Consider the following 25,757-nt stretch of genomic DNA (forward strand, 5'->3'; position numbering starts at 1 on the left):
TTGGACACCTGAGAGACCCCAACCACAGTGACATCATTCTGAACATACTTACAGAACTATCCAGCTATGAACCAACAGCCTTAGCCACTTGTCTTCCAATGCTGAAAGAAATTGGTGAGAGTTTTCCAAATTTGATTGGGCAAACAGCAAAGATCTTTGGAACTGTTGGACGTATTGATGAGGTAGGTTTTAAAACAGAAGAAGTTGGTTGGTTTGGGGGCTGGGTTGTCTTCACTGGCTTTTTAAAAATTTTTTCTAGATCTCGTATAAAGTAAACCATCTAAGTTTTCGTTTCTTCATGAACAACCAGGGCAGAGATGAATAACCATGAAAAAGAGAAATATTTAAATTCTCACAACCATAAAGATAAATATATAAATTATTATTTTTTACTGTGTCTGTGCACACATGTTCTGTTTATATGAATTGTCTTTTCATGGAATGGCAAAATCTCCCATTTGATAGAAGCACAAAATTGTTGTCATTCCAGGGGCTTAGCTAAGCTAAGCAGTGTACCTGTATGGGAAATGAAAGGCAGAGGAGAAGAAAAGTGTATTTTGCAGCCCCTTTTGTATGATATCATATTCTAGATGCATACAGCCTTCAGGAATGTTGTAGTCATGCAGTGAAACGTGAGCTTCCTCGTGTAGCGTAATCCAGATATTTTGGCTCTAGCTGTAGTTAACTGGATACTTCAGACAAAAGTCTTTATAATGGAAACGCTCAGCGGTGATACTGGGCTTGAGCCTCCTCACAGGAACATCTTGGTTCGGAATCTGACCCAACGGGAATATTATGCCTAAAAATTGGATTTATGGTGACAAACTCCTAAAAGAATTATGAGAGTTTCATGGCAGCGTAATGAATTTGCTCTGGAGTTTTTGCTTTAGTCATAACCGTGCAGTCTGGGTGCGTGAGCAATGTCCACCTAATCCAGCAGCCGTGAACAGACTCCAACACAGCATGTACAAAAACAATCAGGCAGCTCTCAGGTCCCTCTGCCCTCCCCAAAACACCAAATCCAACGAGCAGCCTGGAGCTCCTGGTGTTCCCAGCAGCAAGGTCCGCTGGCAGGTCCGATGTTTAAGCCCTGTCCTGCTGGGACTGGGAAACACCTCAGATCCTGACAAAACCCATCCCACCCTGCTGCTGTCCCCAGCTCCTAAAATCCAGCCTGGAGGAGGTTACACCATGAACCTGTAAACCACCTGACTGCTGAAGACTTTTGGTGTCCCTAGGACACCAAACTAGTTAGACTTACTTATGGTACATCATGATTTTTAATGAGATTTTGTTTTCATTCCCAAGCATGAGCTAACGTGTCCTTCACCACCATTAACAGACGTTTTCCTTCCACCTCAAACCACCTTTCTGTAAAGGCAAAAATAATGTCGTGCTGAACTTCAAGAGTTTCTGGCAAATAATTCAAATTTTTACGACTATGACCAAACTCAGTTATACAGGAGAAAATGGACAGTATGTAGTAAATGTAATCATTTGCTGAAGTGTGGCTCTGGTCCTGCTATGCAGTAACCTGGGAGTTACTTGAGAGTGTCTTGGATACTTGATCTAAATCTTGGGAGTGGGTGTTGTTGGGGGGTGAGGTGCTGTGCCCTGTTGCTGGCAGCTGTTGGTGTGTTTGGTTGATGGTTTTGCTTGATGACAAAGGACCAGTGGTGCAACTTGAAGCATATCACACCAGTCTAGGCATGTGGGGCAAGCCCATCATAGGACATCAGGGTGCATTATGCCTTTGGGGGGAGATATTCTGGCTCCTGACAACACACTGACTGAAGGTTGGAGCCACGTGGGTGTTGGTCTCTTCTCCCAGGGAACAAGTGATAGGACATGAAGAAATGGCTTCAGGTTGTGTGAGGGAAGGTTGAGGTTGGACATGAGGAAATATTTATTCCCCACAAGGGTTGTCAGGCCCTGGAAGAGGCTGCCCAGGGCAGTGGTGGAGTCCCCACCCCTGAAGGGGTTTCCAAGACGTGGAGATGTGGTGCTGAGGGACATGGGTTAGTGGGGACCTGGCAGTGCTGGGGGACAATTGGACTTGATGAGCTCAAAGGTCTTTTCCAACACAAATTATTCTATGACTCTATACCCTGTTACATGCTGATGAAGATAAAACAAGACACGTGAGAAATGCAGGGAAGTTTAAGGGGAGATTCGCCTTTGCACAGTCTTTTAATAATTCAGACAACTCAGTCTCTCAGATGAGACAATTGCACTAATTTAAATGGATACTGTGGAGCAGAGGAGTCTGCTGGGAGGCAGGGAGAAGCCACGAGGGGCAAGAGCAGAGGATTTGGGGCAGCCCCTCCTCTCTCCTTCGGCACTTAGCTTTGTGTCTTGGCTGGGCAGTGGGTGTCCCAGCGTTGCGGGTGCAGCCCAGGAAGGCACCACACTTGCTATTTCTGCTGATCTTGAGCTTGATGTTCATTTAAAACACAATTTACCTTGTAAGAATCAAAACCAGATTCGGTTTGGCTTTGTTTCTTATTTCTGGGGGAAAGAAGCCCAAATCACATTGAAGACTGTGAATCAAATGAAGTTCATCGTTCTCTCCTTGTTTACTTCCATCCCACAGCAACATTTACCTTTACAAGGACTGAGCTGCCCACATTTAGCTCTGTGGTTAGTACTTAGGAGTCAGCATCCCTAAGAAACTTCACAGTTTTTAAGTGGCTAATGCTCAGATGAGCACAGCTGGGATCAGAGTTTAAGGATTTAATTTGGATTCTGCATTTTAGTGTGTTGAAACAGCTTTTCTAATGTGAGTGTCTCCAAGGCTCCTTTTCTGCTGTGTTCTGCTGCTTAAAAGGGACTGAATTTATTTTGCCTGTTGTAATTATTTTATATCAGCAAGGAACCAACTGCACATGCTGTGTTTCGTATCTTGTTGGAAATTAGAGCCTATGGTAAAACATACAAAGAAATTATTTGCAGAACTTTTTCTCCTTATATTTTTAAATCTGTTGGTTTGTGCAGAGGCACGTAGCGACCGAGTTAACAATAATTAATATCCAATCTCTCTCTTGTAAGTGTGGAGTAACTGGCATTATGCCCCGTGTCATATGCTTTATTTTCCTAAGAAGCTGCAAGCTGCTGACTTAGCAGCAGGCTGGGTTCCAGCCCATGCTGCTGCCACGAGCACGGCGTCCGAGCAGAGGTGACACACTCTTCGTTTCTTTGTGATGACATCCAGGAGACCTTCCATGAGATACAAACGTGGATAAAAGCAACAAGCAAAGGGTGGCAGAAATTAACTTTCTAATGATGAACGGCTCCTCTCCTTGTTTGGCTTTCTAAAAAGATAGGAAGCGTGAATAATTCTGACCTAAGGAAGATCTGCCCCGACTGGACTGTCAAAGTAGTTACCAGTGCTCCAGTGACTGGGGCCTGTCAGGAAGATGGGGACAGAAGTTTGAGCAGGGCCTGTTGCAGTGGGACAAGGGGGGATGGTTTGAAACTAAAAGAGGGAGATTTAGACTAGACAGTCTTGTCTAACAACAGTTTTGTTTCTGCAATCGCTTTTGAGCCCTATCAGTCCATGAGGCTCCTGACATCAGTGCCAGGTTTGCACAATGCTGTCACCTGGACACAGGTTACGTACCCCGTGAAACATCAGTGCTAGATCTTCTCTGGAGGATTTCCCCACGCTGTCCTCTCTCCTCTGTGCTGTGCAGAGAAGATGAGGTGGCAGAAGGAGGCTCTCAGTGCTGTGCCTCAAGACAGGGAGAGCATCTTGGTGGGTTCTTGTGTGCTTTGTTAATGCAGCGGGATCCCTCCTAGTCCTTTTCACTTGTAAAGGTTTTGTTTGCTTTACTCTAGTGGTTCCTTGTGCAGATTTTACCCTCACCCTCTTGTGAGCCCTGAGACAGGTTGTGTCTGTGGATGCTCCCATGCAGATCAGGCTCCTTGAAGGGAGAAGAAATGTGATGGATTTCTCTGAACATTCCCTGCGATGCAGACAATCCGCCCGCGGTAACATAAGCACAAACACATCTGGCATCATAAAAACTGAACAGATCTTACAGGCTCAGTATCAAGCAGGGAGTGCTACCACAAGAAAGACTTAAAATGATACTCTGAACTAAACGTGGAACTGCTGAGTGACAAGCATTACTGCAGCCAGGTAGTTCATTCAGAGCAGGTCCACGCAGAAATGTGCAAGCAGCAAAATGGCCCCTGCAGACATGAGCGCTGCTGATGGTCTCCTCTCACAGCCCTCCATGGTGATGTTGTCCTGAAAACCTCTGTTGTCACTTCTCCCCCTCTTCTTTCTCCTGAGTCAGAGCTGAGTTACAGACATGTTGCCAGTTCTTATCCGGAGATGTGAACCGGCATCAGTGTCCCCTTCCCGGCCAAGCAAAACAAGAGGCAGATGACACAGCAGTGATAGCATTGGAGTTCTGTTGGTTGGTATTTGATGCCACAGAGAGGCTTGCTTGAGGAAAAGAGGTGGCAAAGATTGGGACTTGGCCCTTTATGGTATAGACTGCAAATATGAGCAGAAAATCCTTTCTACTGGCTTCAAGAAGCAGCCCCCTGTGCTTCTTCCCCTGAACTGCTCCCTCCACCTTGGCAGTTCAGACAGACCCCTGGAGAGATGAGAGCTCTGGCTGAAAAGAGATCCCTTTATTTTAAAGGTTACCCCTTGTTTATACACGGCACTTGTATTGATGTCAGCGGAGGTCTCATGGGTGAAGTTGAAATCAGAACTTGTCCCTTAACCATAAATTTGTGCAAAGCAAAACATTATCTTGGGGCACAGGTCAACTGCACTTTTTAATTTATTTTTGTTTTCCCCAGTAACTGAGTGTTTTGAATGAACTGGAAATCAGAGTTACTTCTGAAAGCCTTGTGATCTCTTTCTGTAGTCTCCTGGCCCTGATTTTAAGGTACAGCAAAATACTCTTCCATACCTCATTGCTGGTATTTTAGATCTTCACCTCCTGGCAGATGTAATGCCATAAAATGCAAGGGATGCTTATAATAAAAATACATGGATATATAAAATAAACATTGTTAAAATCACAATGGGTTCTGTACATCCAAACAGGCTTGGTGAACAGTTTTGGATAAAAATTGTGACAGGGATAATGGCTGCTTTCATGTTGAGCTATTTTGCCATACTTTTGTTTTGCATAACAGTTACATATTATGTTACTCAGCAGAGTTTATTGTTCCTTTACCTCACTCCAGGCGAGTAGCAGCATTTCAGCATGGCTGGAGTTACTCCAGCTGGATCAAAGTGACATGAATTTGGTCAAAATTTCTCTTCCAGTTTACGTCTGCTGCAGTTTGTTTGGGAAACAAAAACATGTTTTAAACGTTAATTGAGCCTGTGTTTATCTCTTGGAGGGGGGGAATCATCTTCCAAATAAACCAGTGAATGTGTCCCAAAATGGCAACCTCTTTCAAGCCATTGAGAAAGAAGCTCATTCCATCCCAGCACCCCAGGACATCACTGTGGTTTTTCCCCACATGGCTGAGGAGAAGCAATTTGTCTGAGAAGCTCTTCTCATTTCTCTCTGCCATGGCACACTGTAGCAGATCCTCTCCGGGTTGAAATAAGTTGACTTTTTCTTCAGAAAATGTCTTGCTTTGTGATGCTCAGGCCATGTTCTGTTGGAGCCCCCTGTGTGTTTTTATGGCCCAACTGTATTTGGAATCAAACTTTCAGCAATATTTTCTCTCCTGTTACGAGGTCCCAGCAGAGAAGAGGTAATAATGCAGTTGCCCCGCAGTGTTTGGAGGGTGTGTACAGCACACGACTTCCCCTCCATTTCTGCTAACCTTTTGGAATTTTCTAAGTTTGCCTTTCTTGTGTTTCAGCACAGGCTCTTAAAAGCAAAGTATCTCCTGATTTCTCTAACAATCTGCAGAGTAGCAAGTGGGTTTCATTGAGCGAGGCCATGAAGCTGTTGATGATGTCCCTGCTCACTGCAGGGGTTTCGACTAGATGATCTTGGAAGGTCCCTTCCAACCCAAATCATTCCGTGGTTCTATGATACCCAGTTACTCCAACAAGGGATCTGATATGAGCTTTTAAGTTAATTGCCGTTTTCTCTGTTGCTTTTTGCAATTAGATATTTTTTAGGACTGTGAAGCCTGATACACTTAGGACAATTATAACAAACCAGAAGAACCCTCATGTGTTTCTTCACCTTTGGGGTTTTTGGTTTAGGATGTGAATTTGTACACATGCATACAGAAATAGCAGGAGCTGGAATTGTGCACCCTTGCCAAGCAGAGATGACAAAGCATCTTTGCTAGAAAGTATTTGCATGTTTATTATGATCTGAAGCAGCCCCTTTAATCCTAATTGGTTGGGGATGTGATCTTGCTGATAGATTAGAGAAAATGCATCCCCCTGAAAAATCAGCTGGCAAAACTTTGGCTACTTGGGCATATCAAACTTCAGCGTGTCAGCAGCAATGGATCAGCTGCCAGGCAGCACCTTATCCCATGGGATGAGGTCTTGGAACAAAATCTCATTTTGAACTTCTCTTTGTCACAGTGTCAGTCACGGGTCTCATCTGAGTGTTGCTCCTAGAGGAACTGCGATGAAAGGAGAGAACCCCTGTGATTTACGAGGTGCTCTAACCCCTCGCCATTAGTGAGAGGAGATGCTGATAATCCCTCGCTCCTCTGCCAGAGGAGTCCTGCTCAGTCTGGGTAGCTCCGGTGATGACAGGCTCTTAGGTGATGCTGCTAAATACAGCAACCCAGCAATGCCCAGCAGGTCCAGAAAGGATGTTGTGATTGGGAAGCATTTTATGGTCTGAACAATAGATCTTCAATCCTGGCAAAGTATTTGTAACAGCTAATGGCACACGCAGAATCCCCTGCAATTGCCCAGTGACCCTGGGTTACTTGCAGTTGTGGAGCGGAGAGTAATGTGGACAAAGCAAAAATCTGGATATTGGCCCACGGATACAAGAAAAAGACACCAAACTGCAGTTGGTGGTGGGTCATGTGGTGCCACAGACCAGTGCTGACCTGAGCTGCAGGGTCTGTTGAGCTGAGATATGCCAGCAGGGTACAATGTATTTGTGTCCGTGCTCATGTCTCTGTGGGCTCAATGTGTAGACAGGTCAGGTATGGACACAAGGGAGAAGACTCTGGGGGAAAAGACCCAATGTACCAGAGCAGTATGAGCTCTTGGTCCCTCACAGGAGAGCTTGCCTGCCACAAGCAGCACAGAATTAAGGGAAAAAAAAAAAAAAAAAAAAAAAAGGCACAGAAATTAGGTACAGGGAGGTGAAGTAGCCTGGCCAGGCTCATAAGGCTCAAAAGTGGAGCTGCTGGGGCTCTGATCACTGAGCCAGGCTGATCTACCACCCAGGACCCTTCAAAGAGTCTTTAGGGAATCTGGAGTCTAACTGAAGTTAGGGTGGGTGAGGTAATAGCAAGAGGAATAAAGGTGACATCACACAAAACTAAACTCTGCTTTTGATGCAGTTACCTTTTTGTTAGTTGTCATGGAGTAGTCACTATTTCCCACTGACCATGTTTCAATCATCAGCACACACACAAACCTCCCTCGCACAGGAAAACAATTAATCCATTCGTTTAAAATTGCTCTTGTCTCCTTGTGTTGTCTAGGAGCAAGCCAGAACGTGCCTGATCTATTTGGTGAACCAGCTGGCCAACATGGAGCACTCTTTTCACCATATTCTTCTGCTGGAAATTAAGAGTCTTACTGACACCTTCTCGAGCATCTTGGGCACCCAGAGCAGAGACATCTACCGCATGAGCAACAGTTTCACTGCCATAGCCAAGCTCCTCGTCCGACAGCTGGAGAACGACAACACTCCTGGAGCCAGGTAAAGCTGGTTTTTGTGTGATGAAGCCACCTCTATGGCTGAGTGAGGCAGTATAAAGTTATATTAAATATAATAAAGTGGTGATGAATAAACAGTCTGCTAAAAGTAATCTGTGCTATAAGCTGCTACATTGCCATTTTCAAATCAATCTTGATATCCCTCTTGTATCATTCCAGTATGTGCTCACTCAGCCATTGGATTGTGCGATGTATAGGATGAGGGAAGGGTACAAATAGTTTACAAACACCTGATGGGGTAACATCCCTACTAGTAGAAGTAACTTCAGGTCTGCATTTCTAATGCAAGCATAGGGATGGTTGACACTAAAGCAGAAATTTGAGATTTGGTGGCACAAAGAGCTGCAGGTGCACTGCAGACACTGGCTTCGTGCTGCCACCAGGCAGAATGACCTCTCAACTTCATACAGCAGAAATTGCATCACTTTGCACTAAAGAATAAAGAAGCTGTTCAAGTTTAAGCACTTAAAGTAGGAAGAAAGCCATGTCCCAGATAAGTAGACTAAGGCAATCTAAAAAGCTTCAGTTAAAAATAAACTGGTGAAGTCAGGCTACACAATTATCGTTGAGTTTATTCTACAAGATAACCACTGAAGCTGATGAGAACAATGACTGGCAGAGTTCCCTGATAAAGGTTTGCTAAGAAAAGTCTGAAAAACATTTCTCAGGCTTGTAGAAAAAGATGTTCTGCTCCTTCAGCTTCTTTTAAGGGTGTATCCTAAAGTTAAGGCATTGGGAGTGATGCTGCATTTGTCACAGTAAGAATGTAAGTGTTATTTAAATATACAGTGGTAGTCACTTGTAATTAAGGAGGGAATTATAATTAGCATTGTGTATACTGAAATAGGTCAAGAGGGCACAAAGGAATAGTAATTTGTTGAAAAAATTTAACACGGATGTCAGAAAACTCATAACCATGAAGGATAGCCGTGGAGACAGACTCGTAGAGTTGGAGCCAAAACATTGAGGTCATCTGAGAAACGATTAATTGGTATCCTGGAGAGAGTTAAAAATGAAAAAGGAGAAGAACCCTGACACAGTCCCTCATTTTACAACAGCCCTGGAAGAAGCTTCCAAACTTCACCTGGTGGCAGAAACCTCAGCTGAAATTGAGCCCTTGGTTTCTGAAAAGCTTCACTGAAGACAGTGAAAAAGCCCAAGTGGAGATAGCAGGGAGACCGTGAAATGGCAGCAGGTTTCCCAAACCAGTCAAGGCCAACTGTGAAGAGAGGATGCAGATGTCACTTAGTGAAGGGGACCAGAGGATGTCACGTGCTCTGGGAACTGCAGGGAAGCAGGACAGGAATTGGGGCTTCAGTGATTCAGTGACGAAGCAAAATACTTATTCACACAGCCTGTCATGGAATCTTAATTTATGGCAGAAAAGTAATTTTATTTGCTAAAATGTTGTGATATTCATTATTATCTTCTGTGCTTAGTGTTTATCTCCAGAGCTGATACAAAACAGTGAAAAATAAAGAAGAGGTTTTCATTAAAATGCTGTTGCTGTGTTTCCCCATTTCTCCCTAAAATTCCCCTTTATTAAGGCCTGCCTTTGCTGAGAAGCTTCTTCATCTGTGTGAGTGTGGTCACAGATGCAAAATGCTGCTTGGGTGGAGAGTCCGGGTGAGAAGGGAGAAAATGGTAATATTTTAAAGTGGATTTTTCAGAAAACATGCTTATTTTCCTTCAGGAAAAAGACTCTACTGATTATACCAGGGATGAAAGGAAAAGCTTTTGGTTGTTTGCTTGTTTAAGTTGTATTTGAACACAGCCACGCATATAATTGAATGAAAATGTAACTTCTGCTCTTCAGAGCCTGAAAGCTGTGATGGGGTCTGGGGGGCAGGCTCTGGAGGGGGTAATTGGGGGGGGCAGTCAGAGCATGGAAATGCACCCACCTTATCCCAGGGCTGCAGCAGAGCTGCTCAGAGTTGATTCTGGTTTAAGGAAGGGCAGAGTTTGGCCTGATGTCTGCAGTGGAAGGAACTTAACATAGACATTCCTTCACGCTACTTGTTTTATTGTTGCCTTTTTTTAAGATTTCTGTGGATAAATTGCTGCTTTTAGGAGCCAGGTCAGTCCCCGTGATGCAGCCGTGCTCGCCACGAGGTGGGTGTGAGTGTAGCCAGAGGCGATGGGAAGCCAAAGCTGTTCCTGGTGCTCCTCTGAGATGTGTCTGGTGCCCTGGGACGTGTCTGCTGCAGGGGTCTGCGCTGCACGCAGCCCTGTTGAGCCAGTGGCAGGCCCTGGACCCTTTCAAACAAACCTTTCTGAAATTGTTTCTTATTCTCCATTTTATTTTATTTATTTATTTAATTTTATTCTCAATCCTCTGTGATCCCAGTTGCTTGCAGCTACCATCTTCTTGTGATCTCAACACGGCTATGAGGCGTCCTGGTAGAGTGCTGATTTTTTCACAATCACACTTTCTAAATCTTTAATTTTACACTTCAGGCCAGTATCAAGCAATGCATCAGCTAGATGAGACAAGAACAAGTACAATGCAGCAATGAAGGCTAAAGTGAGAGTTTTCCGCTGATTTAAGTGGAGTTTATTCTGACTTGTAGTAGTCTGAGTGGGACTGGTTCAAACACTGACATGGAAACACCCTCCAGCTCCAGCACTGCTGCAGCCACCCCACTGCAGTGGGTTTTAAAGAGGAGCAACCCCGAGTATTTATGCTGTGGAAGGAAAACAGGATTTTAAAATGTGTGGCTGGATTATAACCATTCCTTCCAGAATCCTGTGTTTACATAAGCAGAAGCGGATTTCTTTGGAGCGATGGCTGGCTCAGAGCTGTCTGAGCTAGGGAATTCTGCATGCAGTTAGTGGAGAGGATAATTAAAACCATGCGATGCTCTGTTGCCCCTTTCTGTCACAAAATTGCAAGTTATTCAGTCTCAGAGGGGCTTTTTAAGAACACATACGGAGTTTTAATGGACTGATCCAACCTAGAAGTATAGCAGGGTCAATTAAAAGAAGGCAAGGAAGGGAAGAGAAGGGAAAGGGAAAGGGAAAGGGAAAGGGAAAGGGAAAGGGAAAGGGAAAGGGAAAGGGAAAGGGAAATGAAAGGAAGAAAGAAAGAAAAGGGAGTGCCACTACCAAATGTTGTTCTGGGTAAGAACTGAGCATAATTAGCTATCCCAGTGCTGCTCATTTTAGGGTAGTGGCTGGATGAAATTATCTTTTCTCCTTAAAGCAGAGGCTGGGTGTAGCACGTGACATTATTGGGAATTCCTTTACTATTCATTTGCGTCTCATTTTCTACACTATTTGCCCTTCTTTAAACCAAGCAGTGAAGAGAGCTGTAATAGCATCTAAGACTTTCCTGTGTTGGTAAGGGACTATCACAGAATCACTGAATAATTTGGGTTGGAAGGAACTGAAGGATCATTTAGTTCCATGGGCAGGGACATCTCCTACTAGAGCAGGTTGCTCCAAGCCCAATCCAACCTGACCTTGAACACTTCCAAGGATGGGGCATCCATAACTTCTCTGGGCAATGTGTTCCAGTGTCTCACCACCCTCATAGTGAATAATTTCTTCCTTATATCTTACCTAAATCTACCCTCTTTCAATTTAAACCCATTACCACTTGTCCTATTGCTACATGGCCTTGTAAAAAAGTCTTGCTGTGGTGGGATTTAATTCAGCACATGGCACTGCCCATGTCCACCAGCTATTAGAATGTCGTGGCCTCCACCATTAATTGGTACCTGTGAGTGCAGAGGCTGTGAGCAATGCTGGGTTTAAATTGCCACAGGATACAGCCTCCAGCTCCTGTGGCACCTCAGCCTTGGACATCATCTGGCTGATGATGTTTCCATGATCATTCCTAGCAGTAGATGGAGGCTCTTGATAGGCTTCCCAACTGTGAGCCAGAAGTTTTGAGATGGCCATCACTATCTACCCCTTGCCTTCTTCAAGCCTGTGTGTCTGTTGTGTTTGAGAAGGTGGTTACCTTTGCATGTGGATGAACCACAAGGAGCTGCACTGGATCCATTCATGTTGCCTCCGTCCACACAGAGTTGAAGCCCTGGAAGCAATCCCATCCTGAGGGTATTTTTGGCAATTTCTGTTTGTTCATGCTCATTACTTCCACTTTAAGCACCTGACTGATGTTGTTGATAATGGTGTAGAGAAATGCCCTTCAGATTAAGGTATCACTCTTGACTTGCTGACCTGTATATTTAGGCCTCTCTCTACAGAGAATTTACCAGCAGTTAGAGGATGAGTAGCATGGGAGTATCTTTGCAAGCCAGGTCTTTATGATTTCTCGATAGCTTCGTGCGTCCTTTTCCTCTCGAAAACAGACTCAATTTTGGTGTAAGCTGATCCTGCTCCAGCAACCTCAGCAATGTACCGAACATCTCTTGCCAGGATTTCAAACAATAGTTTATTTTACTGCTGCTGGAAGGCGAGGCCAGCAGGGAGGCCTGCCAGGCATCCCGTTGGGCGTGGGGTGGAGGCTTCCTTGAACATTTCGCTTGGGACATGTGCTTTTGGCTTCCTGGGAACTGGTGCAAGCACAAAGCTGGTACCCGTGAGAGAGAGTGGTCCCCTGGGGCTGAGCTGCTCTGAAATCCTGGGCACTGAGGTCATACCCGAGGTGCTGGCATGAGGAGCAGTAGGCATTGATGAGCCCTGTATGCACCAACAACTGCTGCTTTACATATTGCAAATAGGATTTGTTAACGTGTTCTTTAGCAAAAGCATTTTCTTGTATTTCCCTTACAAGCCATCAGAGCTCAACAGGAGAATGCTGGACCAAAAGGTACTGTTATAAAAGGCCATTTTTATTTCCAAACATCATCAGTGCTTGCTGGTTTGGGTCTGTCATTCATAAACCCCATCAATCCCCTCTCTGTAGCCAGAGACTTTAATGTATTTACATATGGAACAGACATTTTTCTTACTGCTTAGTTCCCACAAAGGGAGCAGTGTTGAGAGTTATGTTGGAGTGACAGCTATCTAATAAATTGAATCTTGTCCCACATCTCCAGAAAGATTTGTTAGTAAAGGTCATACCGAGGTTCTTTATTACAGGAGAATTTTTTTTTTTCCAAAGTGTTCTTCAGGGTTAATATATTATGAGATCTTGCCTACAAGAAAAACAAAACAAGACAAAACTTGCCAGTTCCCCTCAGAAATATCCTGAACTGCCTTTATCAAAACAGATGAAAAAGGGCATTTCATAATGCTGCATTTGTGGTGGGTTGTTTTGTTTAAAAAAAAAAAAAAAAAAAAAAAAAAAAGGTGCTTTCTTTTTGTTTCTGTAATTGGTAATTTACAGTATTTGGGAATTTTTAATAGGCTTGTTGAAACTCTGCTGCTATAGAATTGCTGTGTTAAAGCTCTCATCTGTGGCTTTCCATATCCATATTTTACAGATTTAGCCCTTCAGCTGTTTGCTTGTCAGAAAAAAATTAACCAAAGAAATGCTCAGAAGAAAAATGAGCTTGTTTTAGAACTGTGGGTAGAGTTTAACAAGTAAATACTGTCAAATACCCCATAATTCTCAACGAGATTTGTGATTGTCTTTGTGTTGCCTTCATGGGTTTTTGGTTCAGTTACTCCATGGTAGCAGGAATATGATGGGAACATAAATGCCCATCAGAAGGCACCCCCTTGAAGAAGAGGGGAAGGAGCTTCCCCAGAAGCACTAGGAAATTCAGTTTGGGTGCAGAACAGCCAAGCAGACTCTTCAATGGAGAACACAGATACCCAAGGTTTAGGTTTCTGGCAAGCGGCCCAATATTCAGAGGAGCTGAGTCTCACTGTGGGCTGTGTAGGAGCCCAGCAAGCCCAAAAACCCTGTTTTGGGGAATCCAGCACTCAGACTGAAAACCCTAACCTAGGAAACCTGGCTTTGGGCATAGAAACAGCTGCCCTTGAGGATGGCTGTGACCTCAGCGTGCCTCCCCTTGCCCTGGGCTGGTGTGGTGGGTCTTTCATCCTGGGACCTTCTGCAGAGGGTTTCTGCTGTGCTCCAGGGCTTTGCCTGCAGCAGACACCACTGGGCCTCCAGTGCATACAGCCCTTTTCACTCATCAGACAATGTTTTCATCACTACAAAGCAAATTTTTACCAGCAGTATATTTGACAGCAGATTTCTTTTTGTCCTTTCTGATTTACAACTTCCCTTCAATTTATTTTAAAGATATCTCTGAATTTTGCATTGAAAGGTGACATATTGTAAGGCTAACATAACAATCAAATTGTCCTGCAGTGCTTCAAGATCATTTTAACTTTTCATTTTCTCTTCCTCTTTCACTGAACTCCAGTCATGTTGCTTACAACTTTTCCTGAGCCTGTTTCTGTCCACGCGCTGAGTTTTAAAAGATATTTTTCCTACGCAGAGTACACTAATTCAGTAGGAACCGCATGTACTTTCACCAAATCTTTAAAATGACAGACTTCTATAAACTCCACAATTAACTTGACTTTGGGTTTCTGAAAATAATGTAATAGGTCGTAGTCTAGCAAGCTTGAGAGAATGGTTTAAGTTCAGCTGAAAAACTTTTTGCTATGGGACTATCAGGGCAAGAGTTGTGTTTTCCTTACGCAGATAAAGCACGTGCAGTTTCTAGTCCAGTGTTCTCAGAGATGTTCAATGTTTCTGACCCATCTGACACATGTTGATCTAGAAGATGTTTCTGCAAATAATTAATTAACCTCTAAGAGAACCACTGCTGAAACATAATCATTTTACCAGATACACAATACAAGTCACAGGCAGAAACGCAACATCGGCATCACTACAACCACAGCGTGCCAGGGTTAAATCTCTGCTTTCAACTTCCTTAGGATGGAAAACACTACTGAAACAGAATCTCCTGTGCCACTGGATGATTTAAAATCTGTTATGAATGGAGATGAAGAAGATGAAAAGCTGCAAGTTAAAATCCAGGCTTTTGAAGAGAAAATAAATGTTGACAACAGTACTCCTGGTTCGGTGCGGAGATACAGTTTAGGCCAAGTTTCTAAAGAAGAAAGGAAAGATATGAGATTTAACAGGTAAGGCTCTGTAAAACGTGTGGGTGGTTTTCCTGAGTATTAGCTGTGTAATAAAACTTTATCCAAAGGGTGAGAATTCAGTCCATTTACATGATAACTATGGGCATCAGAAGTTTAATTTTAACCAAGTCTCATAGCCATGTATGCAAAGGCTAGATAAAATCTTTCTTAATTATTTATATCTTCCATGCCCTAAAACAGCACAAGGGATAGGAAATATTTGTATACAGATTATACTAGAAAGGAAGATACAGAGACTTTGGGGTATTAATGCAAACAATACATATCAAACATTTGAATCAAATTTTGCCGACATGCTCTCAGATGAGCACGAGTCTCCCGGGACCTCAGGTGAGATAAGGGCTCAGACTGCAACGGGCACCCGTGGTGTCCTTAGCAGCTTCACAGCAGAGTTCTTCTCCTCCTGTTACAGATTTTGCCCTTTCAGTCACTTCACTTTTACCCTTCTTACTTTACGGAGGCCTGACTTCATCCTCAGCACACAGGCTGGGGCAGTGAAGAGCTGGAGGCTGAATCTCGGTTCAGTTCAATTGCTGCTGGATGGCATTTTTATGATGTGATCAATAAAGGATCTACTCCAGTCCTGGGCTTATGAGTTTCCTGAAGATAGCTTAACTAACTCCCTCCATGGCATGCAGATGTTGTGATATATGGATATTATATCGTTTTGTTTGCTTATTAAACCTGTGGCTTGGGTTTTGCCTTTGAAATGCATATTTACCAAAAGATACTCCCCTCTGGCGACGTGAGCCCCACGCTCAGCTTGCTGAACCAGCAAAAAAAGAAGAGCAGGAGTTTGGGTGATTTTTCTGTCTTGCCTTTACTTAAAAACCTTTTTCCTTTCCTTATTTGCCTTCCAGGTCCAAAAGCCTCGCTTTACATGCAGTCCGCATGAAGGGGGTAAACTCAGAGAGTGGGCAAGACGAGGAAGGCGGGGACATAACTGCTGGTATCTCCTTCACCGAGATCTACCTGAGCCAAGAAAATGACAAATTGCCTTTTAGTGTTGATACTGAAGCAATGCAACTGGGAAATTCTTTGGTTTCACATCGAAGTATAGATTACCCAGAATCAGGAAATTTGCCAGAATCTACTAAAGAAAAGGCCCTCGTGGGAAGTGCAGAGGCAGTGACGAGCCCTGTGGAGTACCAGGACAAGCTCTACCTGCACTTGAAGGAAAACCTGAGCAAAGTGAAAGCATATGTCACAGAGATGGGGCGGAAAATTCCTATCCCCGATCAGTGTGTTATTGAAGGTAAGAGGTCTGACCCTTTCTGATCACGAGCGCTTGAACACTGCACTGAAAGTCCTCTCAAGGGTTCAAGCAAATAGGTAGCAAAGATCCTATAGGACAGAGCTCATGGTTGGGGAAGGAACATGAGCCTCTCACTGAAAGAAGGATATTGAGGGGCTGGAGTGTGTCCAGAGGAAGGCAACAAAGCTGGGAAAGGGTCTAGAGCACAAGTTTTTTAAGGAGCAGCTGAGGGACCTGGAGGTGCTGAGCCTGCAGCAAAGGAGGCTCAGGGGGAGACCTTGCTCTCAACAACTCCCTGACAAGATGTTGGAGCCAGTTGGGGGTTGGTCTTATCTCCCAAGGAACAAGCAATAGGATGAGAGGAAATGGCCTCAAGTTGCGCCAAGGGAGGTTGAGGTTGGACATGAGGAGCCATTTCTTCCCCACAAGGGTTGACCAGGCCTGTGCCAGGCTGCCCAGGGCAGTGGTGGAGTCCCCATCCCTGGAGGGGTTTCCAAGCCATGGAGATGTGGTGCTGAGGGATGTGGTTAGTAGGGACCTGGCAGTGCTGGGGTAACAATTGGACTCAATGGTCTTAAAAGTCTCTTCCAGCCAAAAAGATTCTAAGATTCTATTTGATGATTGATTTTATAAAACAATGTCATGCACAAATTGCAGTGTTTTGAAACACTTTTCCTTCAGACATGTAGTGCAGCCCTCGCCTATCCCAGACTCCCATGAAGGTGAACATGAGCATTGTCTTTTGGCTGCCATAGGGAACAAACCCTCAGCTTTCTGGCAAAGGACAGGACCTGTCACAGTAAGCGGAAGAGACGTGGCTGTTGGCTAGGGCTGGTGATACCTCTGGGCATGTCTGCAGGGCAGGCAGGCAAGAGGAACGTCACCCAGCTCCAGGCTATAAGTTATGGACCTGTGTTCACAGTCGTGAAGTGTTGAGTTCAGAGTGCACTTCATGGCTTGGACTTGTGGGCCTGTAGACAAGCACATGCTTAATTCTCCCTCTTGGCTCCCTTGGTTGGTCTGGAGCAGATCTGTGTCTCCTTCCACATTATCATGATATTATTAAATCAGTTGACTTAGAAGATACACCAGAAATGAGGTGGGTCAGGACCCTCAGGTCAGCACATCCCAGTCCAGACACAAAGCTCCCTGAAGACACAACAGAATGAGATCCCTCGTGCTTCAGGTTGGGTTGTATCCTATCTCACCTGCTTCCCTGGGGTGGTTTGATGTCTTCTGCTTTCATCAAGGGTGGGTCTTTGTTTTCAGGTGCTGGTTTTGTGAGACTGTGGGGGAGGTGGGTGGTACACTGCAAGATGGGTCTTTGATGCTTCTCTTTGAAGTAGATACTTTAGGTTGGGTTGTGAGACGCTTGCTTACACTGAGCAGCAGTTGCTTCCTTTAACGTGAATTTTCATGTATTTAACCACTTGCTGGTTGTCATGAACTACAGCCCAACCCTTCAGTGGACCATGGTGATTCCAAAAATCAGCAAATAAACTCAATAAATTAAACTCAATAAATTAATTTGTAGTCACTTAAAGCATCACCTTCTAATACTACATAACTTCAGGTCCATCAGATATCAACTTTTGTTGATAAAATATTTGTTCATTCACTTTTTCAGTGGTGAAGCAGTTGAAAAGCAGTTTCTACTCATAAAAGGGATATAACTATACGTATTTTAAAAGCCTGCATTTCTGAAAAATTTCCTAAATATCTTAAAATCCAGGTTTACTATTTGGAACAGATATTGGGTAGAATTAATTATAAAACATTCATCATAAAATTACAGTGGAAACGTGAGAGTGAACAACCTGGCTTTGGAAGTGCTGGATGCTGTGACCTTGCATTAATCAGATAGATTGAATATTTTTGCTCAGTTTCCTTTCTGGAGTGCCTATTATGACATGTTCTAAGCGTGTGACTATTTCTAAATTCATTCAAATTATTGTAATTTCCTGAAAACCCTCAGCTAGCATTCTTAGGGAAATTCTTTGCACAGGGACACATGTGCAGAGCAGAAGATTTATGTGACTCATTCTAAATATGCTGAAGCAAAGCGGGCTGGCTCATTACACAGGGGACAGCTTTGTTAATATTTCAGATATTACATAAACCTTTCCATCAGAAACCTTGCAGTTATGGGACTTCTGTGATTCCTGCACACTATAAAGGCCCATTCAAATGTATCTGGTTTATTTTTCAACTGTTTAGAAAATCCTTCTGTTTGGAAATTAGGTTTAAAATGTTAGGAAATATTAATATACATAGCTGGCTAATTTAATGCTCATTATGTAGGAGGTTGAACTGGAAATTTAATACATCAGTGGTGGAAAAGCACAGTGGCATCTGGCTCGCTTTTCTAATGATGATGGTGTCTAACTTTTGGCCAGGCTGTTTGCCAATGTGGTGAATTCCTTATTTTTTTTTTAAAACTGAGACTAGGTGGCATCCCTGAAGAGATGCTGTGGTGATGTGCTGGTGAGGACAGAAGGAGCTTTGGGTACCTCCAGAGTTAGCGTGTGTGTCCCCTGCCAGATCGGGGGGCACTAATACCAGGAACAGTAGGAATGAAAGCAAGGGGCTGCTGGAGGTTTCCCAAACACAGAGTCACCGCCTTGCAGAAAGACAGAGGACATTCAGTTCAGTGCTCAGCAACTGACCAAAAAGCAAATGGACAAGAGGGGAGAATTCTTAAAAAAAAAATAGATACCTCAAATGCCATCATTATGTCATTGTCTGCATTAATTAGACCCTGAATCTTGAAGGACAAAGGAGATCATCAGAGACCTCTTCAGAGACTGAAGAAAAATGGACCTTTCCACAGTCTGGAAAAGAGACAGCTGGTAGAGATTTGCAATATCATGAGTGACTGAGGAGATTAATTGGGGGTGGTGGCTCCCTGTCTGTCCTAATACCCCTACTAGAGAACCTGTAATGAAGTTGTCAGGAAGCAAATCCAAAATACACAGACTAGGCACCTCTTAACACATAATTGGAGACATGTAATTAAATGGCAGAACTGATTGCTACAGTACATTAAGTATGCTGAAAGGGTTCCTGGTTTCAAAAGTGATTAGGTAAATTCATGGATTAGAGTCATTCAGAGGTTATCAAAACAAAGCCACCCTTGACTCTAGAAGCTCTGGAGCCACAGATGGAGGTACCAGGAGAGCAGGAGGGAAATTGCTGCTGTGTGCTGTTCTGTTCTCCCACTCCTTGCTTACAGCTCTTTTATTCACCCTTTGAGAGCTAACACCAGGGTCAGGTACTGGTGGGACTTTCTGACCTGAATCAGAACTGCCATCCCAAGATCCCTTGAAAGGATGAAAATTGGGAGAATTCAGTTTCTTAACCAAAGCAAGAGAAAACTGAAGGAGGACTTGATAATGAGTTTCAGCAATGTGCAAGACAGTTTCAGGGAACAGCCCATGCTGGACAAGGCAACAAATGAGCTTAAACACCAATTAGAAAAGATTCAGCTTAAAGAGTAGAAAAAAGCTCTCTCACTTGTGCTGGCAGAGGAGGTTGTGTAGGTTAAAAGCATGTTAAAGAAAGCTGGAAAGCTGGCCTGGGCAAGGCAAGGAGGTGAGGTTTGGCAGGTCTGAAGAAGAGTTGATGCTCCCTAAAACATGTCCGTTTTTTTCTAGATGATCTGTCTGTGACAATTGGAAGATGTCTCCTATACAGACTGCAAAACACGTCCTGAGCTCTATCTCATTTGGTATTTACTATTTTTGGCTGCTTCAGGTAGAGCTGAGCTGTGAACTGGGTGATGATCCTACACCAGAAGCAGGGTTAAGATGGGGATGTTGGCCAGAATGCCTTATACAGAGAAAATGGTCAAGTTGAGGGTGTTCTGAAGAACAAAGAAGCTACAACAGCTCACCAGATGCATGCGTGCCTGCGTGTTAAGTGAATCTTTTGGAACTAACACTGTGGTCAGAGAGGGGTTTTAAAGTGGGGGAGAAAGAAGGCATCCAAAACCACTAAACCCCATTTACTTTAGCTTGCTTCAGTGTGGGGCTGATGGTTTGGTTCACTTCCTGCTTAGTTTGAACCACTTTGGCCAGTTTCATATCTCTGCCGGACCTTAAGCAATTTGAGGAATTCTTTCATGTCACATTAATCACTTTAATCCTCTTGATTTTTTTGTTTTGTTTTGTTTTGTTTTGTTTTTCTAAAAAAAGGCCACCATATTTGTCATGCACCTTAGCTTTCATGGAGCTGAGCAAAGTAGTTCTCACCAGCCCATACTTTTCCGGATGGTTTATGATCTTATATCTTATCAGTACCTCCAGGACCTTGCAGATGGCAATGGACCAGACTTGTGCATATAGGTTGCTTTGAAAGGCTTGGGTGAAAGATGGTGTTCCTGAATTAGGCATGGCTGGTGTTAGGACCTGCCAGCATTGGCTTTGGGAGTGCCACAACCTCCAGCTGAGACCTGAGGCTGCTCTATTTTACCTGGTTTAGCCTCAGTTCCCCCTGCATGCAGCACGGGGCTCTTGAGGAGCTGGTGGGTCTCACCTTGAACCCTGTATGTTGGATGATTTTTGACTTATTCTTCTTGTTTCCCATATGCATAAGGGTGGTGGATCAAATGCATGGCCATGTGTATCCTACCAATAAGAGCAGCTGATGTCAGATGGTTCCCAGACACCAGCCTGTACAGCTGCTGGATTTGGTTATAACTTGAGGGCAGGCCCTTGTTTTCCAATCTAGTTCTATGTGCTCTTTGGATAATTGGGATAAAAATGCCATTTGAATACCTACAGCTCAGAGCACTGAGTGTCAAGGGAGCTGTTGGAAAGTAAGCATTTGATAATATGGATAATAGAGGATGCTGAAGGATTTGCACATCCCCAGGCTACCCAGCCTCCTTTTTAGAAGCATAGAGCCCAGGGAGATCCAGTGCATCATTCAGTCCTCGGTCCCTGAAGCCACATCCAAGATGCAGTGCCACCCAACGAAAAATACTATAACCATTTTATAGCAGCAAGTCATTCCTGGCTCCTTGATGTCCAAGAGGAGGAAACACAAACAGCAAATATTTTGTGGGATTAATAACAGAACTCTCAAAGAGGAGGTGGCGGTGGCAGGGGAAACAGGTTGCAGGATGCTGGCCCAAAATCTGGTTGTTGTTATGTTTTACGCTGTACTGCGAGATAATCGGTACCATATGATGGCGTAGCTGGAAAAGCTCATTGCTCCCCTGCAATGCTCACCCCTGCACCAGTCTGATAAATTCCAGCATTCCATAAGCCAAACGTTGATTTGGAACAGATGGACCTCTGGTCCTTCAGTGGGCTTACAAAGTTGCATAGGCTCAGGCCAGTGTTTCCAGAGGATTGACTCTGCTGCTGCTAAGCCAAAGAAAATATTAGTTGGCATTTTATTCTGCAGGGCTGGTATTTCAAATGCATCCCAAATGTGAGGGCTGGCCGTGGAAGTGGTGCCTCAGAGGATGGCCATCACGGTGAGCTGTATTGTCAAGCCACAGAGGAACTCCCGGCACAACGGGAGTGTAACAGGAACATGAACATGCTCCTAACTTGCTGCCCTCCCATACCTCGTAACAGCCAATCCGGTGTGCTTCATGCCTCAGCTGGAACCATCAGCTCAGACAGGCCGCTCAGACCTCACTGAATCCCAGCATGGTGGGGTTGGAAGGAACCTCATCTCATCCAACCCTCCTGCTCCAGCAGGTCACCCACAGCAGGGTGCCCATGATGACATCCAGGTGGATTTGGGATCTCTCCAGAGCAGGAGACTCCACAGCCTCTCTGGGCAGCCTGCTCCAGTTGTGATTTACATAGCTGGGAGATTGATGTTAGGGTGATGTTACCACTGTGATGAGGGAAAAGCCAAACCAGAGGAGCTTCTGGGTTGGACCAGTATGGCTCTAACGGTTCCTCCCAGAGCTGCCTGTGCCCACTGTGCAGGCAGGGTGCATTGAAGGCATTGCAGTGGCTGTCCAGACCCCAAAACAGTCATTCCTTCTCCACTCATTTTTGTGCAGCTTGCTGGAGGTAAAATCTGTTGGACTGAGTTATGGTGTGCAGGCAAAGCTAGTGGTGTTAAAAAATACATAAATCAGCATTTCTGGAAACTGGTAGCTTTAAAAACTACTCTGTTCTCCTATAAACGTATTTATTGTTTGCATACTTGTTTGTAATTCAAACTGAAGAGATCAGGCAAAGGAAACTGAGCAAGCTGAAAAGGGCTTAAAACTGAAATGTAGCAATTGTCACTTGTCACCATTTCTTCTTCATTGGTCTCATGTTTATGGGTGGGTTGGGGTCTGTTTGGGAAATTTATGAGCATACATTTACTCCTATTAACAGATATTATTTAACAGTAGAGGATTACCAATGTAAATCAATGCATTAATTGTTCCCAGAGCCAGTGACTCTGTACCTACTTGCCTCTGTCCCTCCCGGTTTAGCCCAGCATGTTAAGCTGGAATGAAAAACAATTAACAACTCTGATGACATTCTTCTTTTATATTTTGTTCTCTTTCCCCAGGAAAAACCCCTTATTAGTGAACTTTAAAATTGCAACATATATTCTCTTGTTTCCTGTAGGAAAAAAGTTGTTGGTTATTCTCTTGCTAGAAGTTTGAGACTTGGCAGTAGATGTGCTGAGAAATGTTTCTTGACTTGAGGAGCGTTTCCTTGGGATCTTGATCAGCCTCTTCCATTTGGAGCATTTGATGACTACGTAGGGTTGTTTTGTGCCTTGCGTTTGCCTTTCACACTTTCTTCGTGTTTCAAAATTCTAACCTTGAGCTACTTGGACTCTCCTAAGCCAAGCCAAGGAGGAGAGCTCATCCTTGGTGCCTCTTTGTGGAGAAGTTGTGTCCAAGTGTCAGTAGCTGCCAGCGATGCAGTACAGCAGGATGTGGGTGCAGCTGGTTATGATGCCCAGTGGATGATGAGATGAGGAGTTGCTTGAGTGGAGGGACACAGAGAGCTCTAAAACATCTTGGCTTAGGTTTGCTCTTCAGTGCATTTGTTCTGTCTGATCTGTGTGTTGCCACAGATGCAGCATTTGCTGCTAGTGAGAAGAAACAGAGCTGTGAACTTTTCTCCTTTGCTGAGTTAACTTGAGCTGGTCCTCAGCCTAAAAAAACCCTCATCAACATACACAGACTTCTCACCTACTAAACCTGCTTTGCACCAGAGCTCACTGGCCTCTCCGTGAGTACAGGGTAGATCCAGGCTGGCCACCTTCCCACCTGGATGGGGGGGTCAGAGGCTGAGACCCCAAGTGCTGAGAAAGGTGTTTCTCTGCTGTTACCAAAGGGTGCACTGACAAGAGGTACAAAATGTGCCATAACTGACTAGGGCAGGATCATGCCCCTGGACTCTAGGCACACCTCGAATCCTGGGGTCAGTTTTGGGCCCCTCACTCCGAGAAGGACCTTTAGGGGCTGGAGTGTGGCCAGAGAAGGGCAACGAAGATGGGGAAGGGTCTAGAGCCCAAGTCTGGTGAGGAGCAGCTGAGGGACATGTACAAGGCTGTGTCGGCATGTACAAAGGATTTTTGTGGCCCTAGCAAAATGATTGTACCTATTGCCCAGCTCCAAGAGCTAGTACTCTTACATATGACAAGCCTGTCACTGGGGCTGTTTTTCTTTTTCCAAAATCAAGTCCCTATGAGCCTGTGCAGTACAGAAGTGCTACTAGCGTCACAGATCTAGTGGCTGCAATAGTGTTCCCATAAATCCTAATTTAGGTCAGGTGGGACAGGTTGAAACTGAAGTTGAAATACTCATTGAAATAGAAGTTGGCATAAACACCCTGCTTCAAATTTGCTTTCCACATTTAGAAGTGACAGAAGTTTTTAAAGTACAAACCTGGTTCTAGAGTCTGTAAATGTTTAGCTTAAATGTCTAATAGGCTTAATGTCCTCAGGGAACTTAGTTAATTTTTTTCCTTCCTCTCCCCCTTACATACTTTTGACCAATTATTTTAAAGAGTTGCAGATCCATCTTTGTCATAATTTGGATTTCACTGCTTTAGGTCACATCAAAAGGACCTTTAGTCAACATTGGATTACCAGCACTCACCAAGAGGCACCCTGTGCTGGGCAAGCTGTTGCAGAGCAGGTCGCTTTTGTTGACAGGATTCTCCTGTGTATTGTATCTTACTGGTATCTTGAAAGTTTCTTGGGGCAAAATTAATTTTTCCTAACAAGGAGAAGTCAGAGTGAGTGGTTAGGTGGTTCCACACATGGGTTTACACAGAGGTTCCGGGAACTGTCTCCACCTTCCTAGGCTAAGACTGGTTTCTTTTCACCTTCAAAGCTTTTTCCCTAACTCAAGGCTGCAAATGATTTATTTTTGTTCTCCCTAGAAAAAATATTTGTATGTCCCCTTGCCCTTGTTTCGGCTGGGATAGAATCTTCATTAAGATAGGTTTATTATTGAAATATCACTTTCCACTAACTTTGGGATGACTGAGATCGGCTGTTGTATGTTGAAACTCATTGCGAACACTTGGAAACCACACGTGGTAAACTTTGGCTTATTATCAGCCATTGCCAAATCAGCACATTGTTTGATGGAGCAGAAATAGCTATGAGTAATCACTCATCTCATAGCAAAGGTTTGAAGGTTGTCTGAGCAGGAGGCTTTTTTCGGTTGGTATTGACTTTTTTCCAGGAACTAACTTCCTGCTCAGCCAGCACAGACTCCAGGGCTCAAGCTGACATTTATTTTGGCCTGTATTAGCAGCCTCAGTGTTTTTCTCTGGGTCATCCACAATGTCTCGCTAAGAAATCCGTTAGTTTTTTGTGTTTATCTGTATATCCTTTGCAATTCTGTCTTCTGCAGCATTTAGGGACTTCCTTCACAGTCCCATCAAACACCATCCCATGCAGCACCTTTCCTAATTGCTACCCAGGGGCTGGTATCCTGGAGCTCTGGTCCAAGGCCTTCTGTGGAAGTCCTGGACACTGCCCAGGTGGGATTTCATCAGCTTGATGTGGCCATTCCTCATACATCGTGGTTTTACGTGGAACACTGGATTTATTACATTTCTCTCTTATGCTTTCACATCTCGATTAGATGAAAAACATTAAAATCAACAATTATTTCAAGATGGTCTGTTGTTGGACAGAAAGGCAGCCTTCTTATATGTCTGCCTTGTTGCTGGCTCATTGTCAGCAGATCCAGAAGGCTCTGCTGTTGAAACTGCCTCCCATTAGCCACATTTTCTAACAAGTTGCAAATCATGTTTCCCGTTAGGATATTTTCTTCCAGCATTTTATTCCTACACCTTCACTGCACAGTGACTCACCAGGGTAGCACGAGGCTCTGAGTAATTCTCCCTGTATAGCTGGCCCGTGTCAACCTTCTCAACCCCGTGATTCATTTTGTGGACCTGGCTGGCCACCTCCCCAGAAGCCTATGCTCATCTCTCTTCTCCTGGAAAACACTTTGGCTCTGACCCTGCAGGTGCTGGGAGGCCAGGGCCAGGGAAGAGGTGAGCAACAGTGGTGTTGGGCGTGGATCAGCTGCTGCAGGGTGGCTTGTCTGTCTGTCTGTCCCATCTGCCCTTAGCTAGGAAACAAGTGCAGCAGCAGCAGCTGGTGGGA

General features: G+C 44.3%; 1 protein-coding gene across 1 annotated transcript in view; it reads left to right on the plus strand.

Annotated features, from left to right (window-relative positions):
• Positions 1-25,757, plus strand: part of VEPH1 (ventricular zone expressed PH domain-containing 1) — a gene marked incomplete at its 5' end in the record, with an annotated part of 68,761 nt that overhangs the window by 16,777 nt on the left and 26,227 nt on the right. The window contains 4 exon segments of the mRNA XM_008949825.1: positions 1-182; positions 7,618-7,838; positions 14,666-14,875; positions 15,757-16,151. Of these exon segments, the coding sequence (XP_008948073.1) occupies positions 1-182; positions 7,618-7,838; positions 14,666-14,875; positions 15,757-16,151 (1,008 nt within the window).

This window comes from Merops nubicus, unplaced genomic scaffold (assembly GCF_000691845.1).
Source record: "Merops nubicus isolate BGI_N331 unplaced genomic scaffold, ASM69184v1 scaffold5421, whole genome shotgun sequence".
NCBI lineage: Eukaryota > Metazoa > Chordata > Aves > Coraciiformes > Meropidae > Merops > Merops nubicus.